The following is a 12,765-nucleotide window of genomic DNA, read 5'->3' as shown; positions in this document are numbered from 1 at the left end:
GACCCCCACATTGACACTAATCAGCCCGCGGACCCCCATTTGAAAAGATAAGAGAAGGTTTTTACGGCTCTAGCAGTGATTCTCAACCCTCAGTTTAACATTCATTAGTCTACGGACCCCCATTTAATAGCATTTCTATCTCTCTGACCCCAAATTTATATTGTAAAACCAATGGTACTTTAACTCTGAGAGCGTACAAATCCATGGACTCAATAATCTATACATTTGCCTTTTCTTCTTTTCTCTGATATGATAATACTTTAATGCTTCCATATACTTAAAGGACTACTTCACCACTTTTCAACCATCTTCATATAATAGGTCCTCTCTAATAATCATGAAAAAAGGCACAATTTGTTTCTACTCAGTCTCATAGGAGGGCTTTGGGCAGTTTAGAAGCCGTCTTCCAGTGACATCATCATTAGGCAGATTATTTTTACAAAAATGTTTAGATTTGTATTATCGTTTTATCCATTTCATCATGATTATTAGTGAGGACCTATTTTATGAAGATAGATTGAAAAGTGGTGAAGTGGTCCTTACCACCATAATAGACATGCCCCAAAATCATTAACGAGAATCGGCTATAGCTAATGTGATCATTCTATCGTCTATTTAAGAGTCTTCAGAAGCATTCATATTTTAACCGCGCTGTAGCGACGATTTAGTATTGAGCTCCGCTGCTCCTAACAATCGGTGTGTCGTTCAATTCAATACACCTCAATCTGAGCTGCAATTTAGAGAAAAACGTCTGTAAAGGTCGGCGGCCCCAGCATTGTGCAGGACGCCATCTTGGGGAGGGCAAAACACGGCGAGCTAAGCATTGCCTATAGCGACCGGGAGCCCCGCTTTACGGTAAATATTAGTCTGTGACAGGCATGGCAACTTTTCCTGTTTGCGACACACGCTATGTGCAGACGTGAAAGCGCTTTTGGAGGTGTGCTAGGGATGGTTGGATGTTGCATTTGGGATATACCGGTGTGGCATTTTGCAACAAACAGTGTAGCATAGCGCCCCATATGGGTGGAAGTTTTTGGGGCCAATCAGACTGTTCATGATTTGAGGTATTTTTTGCAAAACGTTTTAGCCAATTGTAGCCAATCAGAATGGAAAACAAAAGGTCTGACTGATACATCTTATTTCTTAATCATGACTCCAGACCAGAGAGAATGTGTATCGATTTACGAGTTGTGTGCGCATTGGACAAAATCTGTGGTGTAATAACAAAAAGTGTAATTTGAATGACAGGCGACACACATACAGGGGTGGTGAACATGCACACACACACACACACACGCACGCACGCGCGCACACACACACACACACACACACACACACACACACACACACACACACACACACACACACACACACACACACACACACACACACACACACACACACACACACACACACACACACACACATTATAGCATGCTGCCAACATGTTACAGCTAACCTTTGGATTTGTAGAAGACTCAAATGCTACAATTTGTGAAAACTCCAGTGGATAGGCTTTACAGCACCAAGTAAATTAAATGACCACTTCACCCATATTATAAGTTGTCCACAGCTCGCCTCTAAGACACAGAGCAAATAGACAAGATTTTGACCATCTCAGTGAGCATTAGTGAAGAGGATGGATATAAGGAGGAAGAAAAGGGTCAAGTGTTCCAATAATATAAGCAATATCTCAACTTACCAATTGGGTGGTGGTCGGTTCTGGAGTTGTAGTTGGAGATGTAGTTGTAGTTGGAGATGTAGTTGTGGTTGGATATGTAGTTGTGGTTGTAGTTGTAGTTGGAGATGTAGTTGTGGTTGGATATGTAGTTGTGGTTGTAGTTGTAGTTGGAGATGTAGTTGTAGTTGGATATGTAGTTGTGGTTGGAGCTGTAGTTGTGGTTGGAGCTGTAGTTGTAGTTGGAGCTGTAGTTGTGGTTGGAGCTGTAGTTGTAGTTGGAGATGTAGTTGTGGTTGGAGCTGTAGTTGTAGTTGGAGATGTAGTTGTGGTTGGAGCTGTAGTTGTAGTTGGAGATGTAGTTGTGGTTGTAGTTGTGGCCGTAGTTGGAGATGTAGTCGTGGTTGGAGATGTAATTTGGGAAGTAGTTGTAGTTGGAGATGTAGTTACAGTTGTGGTTGTAGTCGTAGTTGGATATGTAGTTGTAGTTGGAAATATAGTTGTAGTTGGAAATGTAGTTGGATATGTAGTTTTTCTTTTAGTGGGAGATGTAATTGCATATGTAGTTGGATATGTAGTTCTACTTGGATATGTAGTTGGGGATGTACTTGTACTTGGAGAAGCACTTAGAGATGTAGTTGTAGCTGGAGAAGTTAGATATGTGGCTGTAGTTTGAGCAAAGTCTGTTGTAGGAAGTGTTGTGGTCGTTGTCGTGGGTTGTATTGTGGTAGTTGTACTGGCCGTTTTGGCTTTGGTGCCGATGGTGGATCGCGGAGCGCTGTTTGCAGTCTGATCGGTTGTCATAGTAGTGGACATGGTTGTGCTTGTACTGGGTGTGGGACTGGTGGGTGTGGTTGTACTGGGTGTGGGACTGGTGGGTGTGGTTGAATAAGTAGTGGGAATGGCTACGGCGGTGGTAGGTGTGATTTCTCTTGTAGCGGGTGCAGCGTTGGTGGTAGGTGTGATTTCTCTCGTAGCGGGTGCAGCGGTGGTGGTAGGTGTGATTTCTCTTGTAGCGGGTGCATTTGTGGTGGTAGGTGTGATTTCCCTTGTAGCGGGTGCAGCTGTGATGGTAGGTGTGATTTCCCTCGTAGCGGGTGCAGCTGTGATGGTAGGTGTGATTTCCCTCGTAGCGGGTGCAGCGGTGGTGGTAGGTGTGATTTCCCTCGTAGCGGGTGCAGCGGTGGTGGTAGGTGTGATTTCTCTCGTAGCGGGTGCAGCTGTGGTGGTAGGTGTGATTTCCCTCGTAGCGGGTGCAGCGGTGGTGGTAGGTGTGATTTCCCTCGTAGCGGGTGCAGCGGTGGTGGTAGGTGTGATTTCCCTCGTAGCGGGTGCAGCGGTGGTGGTAGGTGTGATTTCCCTCGTAGCGGGTGCAGCGGTGGTGGTAGGTGTGATTTCCCTCGTAGCGGGTGCAGCGGTGGTGGTAGGTGTGATTTCCCTCGTAGCGGGTGCAGCGGTGGTGGTAGGTGTGATTTCCCTCGTAGCGGGTGCAGCTGTGGTGGTAGGTGTGATTTCCCTCGTAGCGGGTGCAGCGGTGGTGGTAGGTGTGATTTCCCTCGTGGCCGTTGAAGTTGTGGTGGTAGGTGTGATTTCTCTTGTAGCGGGTGCAGCGGTGGTGGTAGGTGTGATTTCCCTCGTGGCCGTTGAAGTTGTGGTGGTAGGTGTGATTTCCCTCGTAGCGGTTGCAGCGTTGGTGGTAGGTGTGATTTCCCTCGTAGCGGTTGCAGCGTTGGTGGTAGGTGTGATTTCTCTTGTAGCGGGTGCAGCGGTGGTGGTAGGTGTGATTTCCCTCGTAGCGGTTGCAGCGTTGGTGGTAGGTGTGATTTCTCTTGTAGCGGGTGCAGCGGTGGTGGTAGGTGTGATTTCCCTCGTGGCCGTTGTAGCGGTGGTGGTAGGTGTGATTTCCCTCGTGGCCGTTGCAGCCGGGGCGATAGTGGATGTGTTGGTGGTGGAGATAAGGGACGTGATCATGGGAGTGGTGGGTGGAACCGTGGTGGAAGCTGTGGCTGTTGTTGACTTTGGGGTAATTGTGGTTGGTTCCGTGCTGGTAGACGCTGCAGCATTTGGAAGTGCGGGACTCGCCGAGGTACTTTGTGCGACTGTATACGCTGTAGATGGGATTGCGGTAGTTGTGGGAGTGGTTGTTGTTGATGTGGTGGGTGTAGCTTGAGGGCTTGTCGGTGGGTCGACCTCCACCGTCGAAGGCTCACGAGGAGTTGTAGAGGGAGCTGGGGTTGTTGGCTGAACTGTGGTCACTGTGGGAGGGACATACATTGTTCTGGATGTGACCCTGTCGTCCGAAGTCAAATATGCCATTGACCCCGGCGTAGTATCTCCAGCAGAGAAGGTGGAGACGTCTTGGAGTACGGCCGGTGTCTTGGCCAGCAGGGTCCCCGGTTCGAGTTTGTGTCCGGTCGAAATGCTTACGGATTCCTCCGTAGACGAGTCAGTGGAGCTGCTGGACGAGACAGTATGAGACAGAGCTGAGCTGGACGAGACAGTATGAGACAGAGCTGAGCTGGACCAGGCAGCATGGCTGCTGTTCAAAGCTAATAGCTCAGTGACAGAGGTTGAGCCGCTTGGAACGAAACCGGACGTTGCCGTCCTTCTAGTCCGCGTTTTAACGATCTCATTTGTAAAAGTCGCGGTGTTGTTGTTCTGAGGTGTCTGGTCCTGTGACGTGGATACTTGTTGTGGTGTCCCGAGGGTCTCTACTGTATTTGACATCTGTTCGTCAGTGTCAGTGATGGCAGGAGTTCTCATGACAGGGTCAGTGATGGCAGGAGTTCTCATGACAGGGTCAGTTCTCATGACAGGGTCAGTGATGGCAGGAGTTCTCATGACAGGGTCAGTGATGGCAGGAGTTCTCATGACAGGGTCAGTGATGGCAGGAGTTCTCATGACAGGGTCAGTGATGGCAGGAGTTCTCATGACAGGGTCAGTGATGGCAGGAGTTCTCATGACAGGGTCAGTGATGGCAGGAGTTCTCATGACAGGGTCAGTGATGGCAGGAGTTCTCATGACAGGGTCAGTGATGGCAGGAGTTCTCATGACAGGGTCAGTTCTCATGACAGGGTCAGTTCTCATGACAGGGTCAGTTCTCATGACAGAGTCGGTGATGGCAGGAGTTCTCATGACAGGGTCAGTGACGGCAGGAGTTCTCATGACAGGGTCAGTTCTCATGACAGGGTCAGTGCTGGTGGTGACCCTCAGGGGGTTATGGGTGGATGAATACAATGTCGTTGAAGAGGGCGTTGTTTCTGGAAAAGAAATGGAAATGCATATGAATGAGAGAAATCATACAGGAAACACAGATGAAACAAATGATGGCTTTGTAGCCTATGTCAAATGTCTCACTTCAAATAAGTATTATCAAATGTGTATAAGCTGCAACACCATCGCTGGCTTTATCATTCTACCATTCTACCATTTATTCATCTGTTTTGAAAGGCTGCAAACAGAAATGAATATATTGTTTAGAAAGTCCGGGGGTTTATTATATTCCTGTGGTAACCATTACAGGATTTTAAAATGATGTTCGAGTCACAGGAAAGACAGGGAAGAAACGTGTTGTTGTTAGCGTGTGTTGAAATGAAACCCAAATTTGTGTTGCCCTAGAGTTGACACTGAGACGTGTTGAGAAGGACGTACTGTGGTGTATCCTTATTCGAAGTGTCCTGTCCACAAATGTAGGTGTTCTGTTCACACAGCAGGACATCCTGTCCTGTCCTGTATTACACTATTCTATTCTATTCTATTCTATTCTATTCTGATCTGTTCTTCTTTCTAACATACCGTAGTCTCATGGAACACGGATGAGTTGAAAGTGAGACTGTACACAATTTTAAAAAACCCAGAAATAATGTCCTCCTGAGTGACTCTGAGAAAATTGAACATTGAATTTTGTGTACATTTTCACGCTCTCACAAACTGAAATGAACACTCTTACTTGTGGAGTCTTGAAGTGTGCGTATTGTTTCACTAACATAACATGTCAACACCTTCTGTCAAACCGTTGGCAAACCTCTGGACCAAGGGCTCTCTTTTCAGTCACCTTTTGTGACCAACGTTGGCAGGAAGAGAAGAACACTGCTGACGTTTTTCCTGTCTGAGTGAGTGGGCCGATAGGGCACCGACAACAGGCTAGCGTGCAAGGAAGTAGAACCAAGAATGTCATCCTCTGCTGTGTGTAAACCCAAAGATGACTGCATGAGAATGTCATCCTCTGCTGTGTGTAAACCCAAAGATGACTGCATGAGAATGTCATCCTCTGCTGTGTGTAAACCTTAGAGTATATATGAATAGAGAAGGCACCCAGAGGAAACCCTGAGGCGAAATGGACATAGTGGCCGAATTTGTCATTGCAGCTCGAGCCAGCGCTGGTCCGTTGACTATCATTGCACGCGTTCACGTGTTTGAGGCCATGACACGTGAACGAATGTTTCATACGTGAACGCAGCACAAACGGCACAATGATAGTCAACGGCAGCGCGTTCATGTGGCCAATCCATCCCAAAATGCACTCTGTTCCTACACGGAAGGAGGAGTGAATTCGCCTCATGCGCTTTTGAGCAACTCAATGCAAGTGGATGGGAGGAGAACTCGGGTGTCTTCTCTATTCATTATACTCTAAGGTGTAAACCCAAAGATATTGCGAGGCATTCAACAGTCCTGAGTCCACACAGGCTATAGTGGAAGTGATTTCATTCTTCAGTCATCTGTCAATTTCAATAATTATTGTTATTGTTTAAAGCCTAAAAGGCATAGGCTACAATAGTAGGCCATATCATTTAAGCTCCGTCTCTACAGGGGGACATTGCCCCCCCAGATTGAATGTTGTGCCCCTCCAGTCCGGATTGGCCAGTAGTACCCGCTATACCCTACCAATATTTTAATGTTTTACAAATGTTGAATCTATAAGTTCCCCATGATTACTGTAAATATATACATGTTCAAATTAATTGAATAGTTAATAGAAATACACGGTAATATATGCATGCAGAAGACATTGTAATGCTCAACACATTTGTATTTATTTGTTTGTTGTTGGTGCTGCTTATTGCAGCCTACTTGTAGCCTTTTTCAAGCATCACTTTGTTAATAGGCAACACTTTGTTATACATATAGGGGGGGGGGGGGGGGGGGGGGGGGTTGAAAAATTAAGTGCCCCCTTTGGAAAAAAGTATGCCCCCCTGCTGATTTGTGCCAGGAGACGGCACTGCATATAAAGGTACTGTGATATAGGGTGAGTTTTAATGATTGTATCTTTGTGTATGTCACACAACACAAGAGACATACGTTCACTGCATATAAAGGTACTGTGATATAGGGTGAGTTTTAATGATTGTATCTTTGTGTATGTCACACAACACAAGAGACAAACGTTTCGGCTATCCGACATGATGTACCATAACAGAGGAAAACCTCTCCATGCCACTGTGTGCCCCAGCAGTAGGCTACCCTTTGCCCACTGTGTGCCCCACCAGGCTACCCTTTGCCCACTGTGTGCCCCAGCAGTAGGCTACCCTTTGCCCACTGTGTGCCCCACCAGGCTACCCTTTGCCCACTGTGTGCCCCAGCAGTAGGCTACCCTTTGCCCACTGTGTGCCCCACCAGGCTACCCTTTTGATCTAAGAAGAGGATGGATACAGGACAGCACACCTGAAGTCAGAGCGGTGGTTTTTGGTTACAAGAAAAGTAATTTATTGATACAATTAGGCCTACTGTATATACACTGACTGCATGTTGGCCCATGCTCACCTAATCTGAGACTGAGTTCCCAGAAGTTTTAACGCTCACCTCAACAAAAACAACAGCAGCGCTCACACACCCTGACATCATCACTCACACACAAGCTCACCTGTGCTCGGACACAGAGACCTCATCACGTATTTCTTCCCCCCAGAAGAAGGATCCCCATCGCCATCGGCGTCGTAGTACAAGCCGGTCCAGTTGGAGTACCGGGGGTCTCCGCGGACCACCAGCCGCACGCCTTGCTTCTTCAGGTACATGTGCGCCTCCGCCAGGCCGAACGTGCCCCGCGCGTCGTAACAGCGCCACGCGGGCGCGTCCGAGCACTCGTCCACCAGCGACACGAGGCGCGCGTGGCGCGGCAGCGAGCTGCTGGGCTCCGGCGCCCACAGACACCTGGAGGTCGGCGCGTGGAGCAGCCTGCCGCCGCCCGTCCACCGCCACTGCTGCGCGGGGTTGGCCACGTCGCACCGGCCGAGGATGACGGTCGCCTTGTGGGTCGACAGGCACAGTTTCTTCGGCGTGTGCATGATAAGGAACCCCGCTGGAAAGAGACAGACCCGGACCCCCCCTAGAATTAACTTTCTTTTGACAGCTTCCCCTTGCAATAGGCCTACATAAATAAACTAGATACATAAACTGGACATAGCATTAAAGTGTCATTCGATATTCTTCAACGAATGTAATTTGAAATTATAGTGTGAGACTAATTTGAATGCACAAATAAATAAGAGAAAAAAAAAAATCGTTGCCAGTCATTGCCAATACATTTTGCCATTATTTAAATAGGTCTGATTTTCACAGTTTGCAAATAAAAAATATAGCCTACAGCTTTGAATCAGAACATCATTTTATGCATAATGGAAATTGTTTCATTTCATTTAAGTGAGTTTAAAAAAGCCTATAGAAACATAGCCTCGTGATAATCAAGTTAAACAAACGTGTTAGCTAAATAACAGATTTTAAATTAGGCTATATTAATTTGATAACCAGAAGACTATAGGCTATACTTACATTATTGGCCAAAGGTTCAACCCATAACATAAGGATGGACACAGAAGCATAACATCCTCGTTCAGATTATTTACGAAAATGTATACAGACTATAGCTGGCTCTAGCCCACTAATGATTATACTGACACCACTTCCAGCACTTCACACTTGTAGCTATACTTACACGTAGAGGCGAGTCGTAGAAGCATAAATACAACAACATATAAAGATTCCATTTCTCTTTGGGTACAGTATCATGCGACTCCTCCGGTCCTATACATGTTCAGATGAGCAGAGACTATAGCAGGAGAAGCGGTCGAAGGGGAAGTGCGTCTTGTGTGGGGAGGAAAAAGTCAGTGACCAGCGCTTCCTTCGGCTCTATTGTTTTGGTCGGTTTCATAGTTAAAGCTGTTCGTTCAGTCAGTGCTGCTCAACGACATGGAAATGCGCCTCTTTCGGAAATACCAGAGTACATCCCAGATGTTACAGTGCTCTGATGAACCTGCTGCACTGCACAAACACACCTATATATCTCAGCCAGTGTCAATTTAAGTGTAGGCTGGCCAAACGATTGTGGTTCCATACAACAATAATATTAAGCACCCTGATGATGGGGAGGTATAATTTGTATAGGCTATAATCTTTTCATACTAAACCAATAAAGAGGAATACAATGACAAGACAGAAACGTGTTGAACTTTGTTTTATTATATATATAGGAAAAAGCAGTCACTTTATGGAGAATTGTATACTTGACAGTTTGACATGCCATATTTCTGAATATGTGTAGGCTAAAGGCTACAGTATTGGGACAATAAACATTCTGATATAAGCCTACAGGTATTTAAGGGTATAGCCCAATATATTTAAATCAATTTCAACTATACACATAATAATAATAGAACATTTTAAATGTATGTCAAACAGTCACAGAGGCTAATCATTGTATGACTGTCACTTCAAAACTAAAGCAACCCGTAATATAATATACCTGTCTATATTAGGACTCAGCGACAATAGCCATGAAAGAAATGCTATGACACAGTATAGCTGTGGCAAAAAGTTCCGGACGAAAAGCAGCATTCTCCTCATCATAATTTTTCGACCGCATCGAGATCATGGATTTCACAATGCCATAGGACAGAGACAGACTTCCCGGTCCTTCATTGCCATCCCCAGTTCCTGCTTTACTGATGCATGTGTCCCTCCTATAGCGATGACATCAGGGGAACGACAGTTTTCTACCTCTGGTCTGCTTTGAGGCAGGACTCCAGAGAAGAAGGGAAGATATAACCTCATTGTCAGCTCTGTAGCAGCGGCCGGCAAACTGTGTTCTTGGATCTGGATCAGACTAGTGAAGAAACACAGGGAAGGTTGCCGTATATTAGATCAGTCGATGGGTGGCTCTTCCAAGACAGATTTTGCACTCTCATTAGAAGGCTGTAGGGTGAAAGTGCCATCCAACCGTTTCTCTAGTTTCTTTGAAAGTGTCCATGTCTCGGAGCCATAGAGTAGAATCGTCTCAACGCAGCATTCTAGGAGATCTTCTAAGGAAGAGACACAAAGAAAAGACAGTATTAACCATTGTTACTAACTACTGTACACAAGGGTCAATAAGGATAAGGATTGTAGGCCTATACTGTAGTACACGCCTACAATCCTTATGGCTCCATTCAGTTCCATTCCCACACTGCAATAAGTCTTGGATTCTCGAGATGTTGGCTATGGTCGAAATTCAAATTCCTTGTATTGTATATGGATATGGCTTTGGGTTAATACATAATATCCTCCCAGTGCAGTGAGTTCACGGAGGTTACAACAAGGACCTGTGTAACAATAACCACCATGCAGTCAGTCAGCGTTTCCCCGTTTGATTGTAAATTAAATGCCTGTGGGTTTGGCAAGGAACGTTTTGCCACAAAAACAACTGAGGTCATTTGAACATTGACCAGTTAAGGTTTTTTGCAGGAGAACATTAACGTTTCAGCCAAGCTCACACTGAACACACACTGACTGGCTCTTACGTTTAATATCCTGTACTGTATACATGCACGGATACATGAGAATAATATAGTTATATGACCATGCAGGGTTCATTTTGAGAATAACAGAGCTATAGGGGACATGATGAAACTGACATGTTGCCACATTGACAAATTCTGACAAGTTAAAAAAAAAAACACGTCAGGCTTAATGTGGTTACATTACATAGCCTACATATTTAATAAATAAAAATAGCAAACATAAATATCGAACAAATCAGAAAGGAAAAGGAAATATATATATACAGGTATAAGTTCTCCTTCGTGCCTGGGTCTATCCATGGCCTTAAAAGCCAATAGGAGGAGTTAACTTGTCGCTTCTGGTATGAATTAATTGACATCTATTTTTGTAATTGTTATGAATTCTTATAGCCTATATGTGTTGTTGTGTGATTCATGTCTGCCTGTTATGCTTTGCTGTACACCAAATTGGAACAAACAAATAAATGAACCGGGACCTGAATCTGCAGTATTTCAGCCTGACCACGAAGCAGATATAAAACATGAACGATAATGACTTGACAAGAAGGGGGTGTATCAAAAAGGGGGTGAGGTCTCGGAAAGCAAATCAAATTCGATTAACACCTAAAAAGTTGGGAGAATTTGTTGTTTGTCTGACACAAGTATGTTAATTGTTAAATTAAATTGAGTTTTATGTCCTACTATTTGCCACATACATTGCTGTATATGTGAGATTTGTTCTCCGCATTTGACCCATCTCTTGGAGCGGTGAGCCGCCGCGCTCGGGAATCATTTGTAGTTGATCTAACCCTTGATGCTGAGTGCCAAGCAGGGAAGCATTGATCTAACCCTTGATGCTGAGTGCCAAGCAGGGGGGCAGTCAGCCAGATATTTTGTGAAGCCTCATTTGAAATCGGTAGTTCATATAATGGCCTGTTGTGGCGCTGGACCGGACCCAAAAAGCCCCATAGCTCCATAGAGGCCCATGTATTTTGGCCCAACTTCACCTAGACTGTATTACCTTAATAAACATGGTCATGAATACTTTCTTCTTCCAGTCACTAGTTTAAAGTCTCATTTCTAATGTCATAATATTCTTTTTGGAAAATTATGGTCCCATTAATTAAAAAAATGACCATAAAGAAAAAAAAACATCGCGTATGTTCTGAGGGGCGTGGCTACCGTTACAGTCTATGATCGGGATTCCCCTCCCACTCGAGTCAAAATAAAAACCAACGGAGAAGAAGGGGGGAAGTCCCGCCTCGTTGTCTGGGCAGCCAATGGCCAGCTGGTCCAAAACGGAGCCAGCCAATGGCCAGCTGGTATACCAAACGGATCTAGAAAGATGGCGATTTACAGTGCAGGAATAACAGGCTTCATTTTACGTCCATGTAAGACCCGGCGAACGCTTTGTCCATATTGTTTACAGTCTATGGTGCCAAGCAGGGAAGCATTGATCTAACCCTTGATGCTGAGTGCCAAGCAGGGAAGCATTGATCTAACCCTTGATGCTGAGTGCCAAGCAGGGAAGCATTGATCTAACCCTTGATGCTGAGTGCCAAGCAGGGAAGCATTGAACTAACCCTTGATGCTGAGTGCCAAGCAGGGAAGCATTGATCTAACCCTTGATGCTGCAGGGTGCCAAGCAGGGAAGCATTGATCAATTTACAATTTAGGCATTTAGCAGACGCTCTTAATCCAGAGCGACTTACATTTAAGCAAGAACAAAAGCATGGGAATACATCACATAAAAGCATTTATCATGAAACATGCGTAAGCTAAGAAAGTAACAGTGGAATATCTATATAATGAAACTATACATACACTATACATATAAACTATACATATTTACTACTATGCTATACATAATTATGTACTATGGCGTGCTATGACTAAATACAATACAATTATAGTGCTGTCTACATAACATGCTATAAGTCTGTGTCAAATGCTATCTAAGCTGTCTACATAACATGCTATAAGTCTGTGTCAAATGCTATCTAAGCCAACATAAATGCTATCTAAGGGGGTAGGGTAAGTGCTATGGGCCATGATGGAGTCTGAAAAGGTGGGTTTTCAGACTACGGCGGAAGATTGGGTCCCATCTTTGCAGTCTTTGGTATATGACCCGGCCGGGGATCGAAGCCTGACTTCCCAGTGTCAGGGCGGACACACTAACCACAAGTGGACTGAGCTGGATCCCTTCCTAGCTCCCACTATAGTTACCACCAAGAGAATCAATTTGCACACGCACGTGTTCCTGGCCTCCAAAGAAATGCACTCCTTTTTCCGCCTCTTATTTTCAGGATTACCGGTTCCTCTCTGCGGGACAGCGCGCTC

The 12,765-nt window shown here is 45.2% G+C and overlaps 2 protein-coding genes across 5 annotated transcripts in view; both read right to left on the bottom strand.

The window, feature by feature from the left end:
- The window catches only part of ptprbl (protein tyrosine phosphatase receptor type B, like), a 55,235-nt gene extending 52,520 nt beyond the window's left edge, over positions 1 to 2,715 (bottom strand). For 3 of the 4 annotated variants that reach the window (XM_083763276.1, XM_083763277.1, XM_083763278.1), the window contains exon 1: positions 1,703 to 2,713. In XM_083763276.1, coding sequence (XP_083619402.1) covers positions 1,703 to 2,494 — 792 coding nt within the window. In that variant the 5' untranslated portion in view covers positions 2,495 to 2,713. Of the gene's footprint in view, positions 1 to 1,702 lie in introns of all 4 variants that reach the window. The other variant, XM_083763280.1, reaches the window with a different exon arrangement.
- LOC310857275 (uncharacterized protein) lies at positions 2,584 to 8,723 on the bottom strand (the record flags this gene model as incomplete). The annotated part of the gene is made up of 5 exons (XM_083762886.1): positions 8,607 to 8,723; positions 7,539 to 7,973; positions 3,951 to 4,938; positions 2,657 to 3,786; positions 2,584 to 2,609 (listed from the first exon to the last, which is right to left on the bottom strand). The coding sequence occupies exons 1-5, from the start codon at positions 8,656 to 8,658 to the stop codon at positions 2,584 to 2,586; spliced, it is 2,631 nt and encodes an 876-aa protein (XP_083619012.1). The 5' UTR covers positions 8,659 to 8,723.
- Positions 8,724 to 12,765: the final 4,042 nt, after the last annotated feature.

The sequence above is a fragment of the Protomyctophum parallelum genome (genome assembly GCF_964188405.1).
Source record: "Protomyctophum parallelum genome assembly, chromosome: 4".
In the NCBI taxonomy this organism is placed as follows: Eukaryota; Metazoa; Chordata; class Actinopteri; order Myctophiformes; family Myctophidae; genus Protomyctophum; species Protomyctophum parallelum.
The sequence above is the reverse complement of the archived record's forward strand: the minus strand, read 5'-3'. Positions and strand labels throughout refer to the sequence as shown.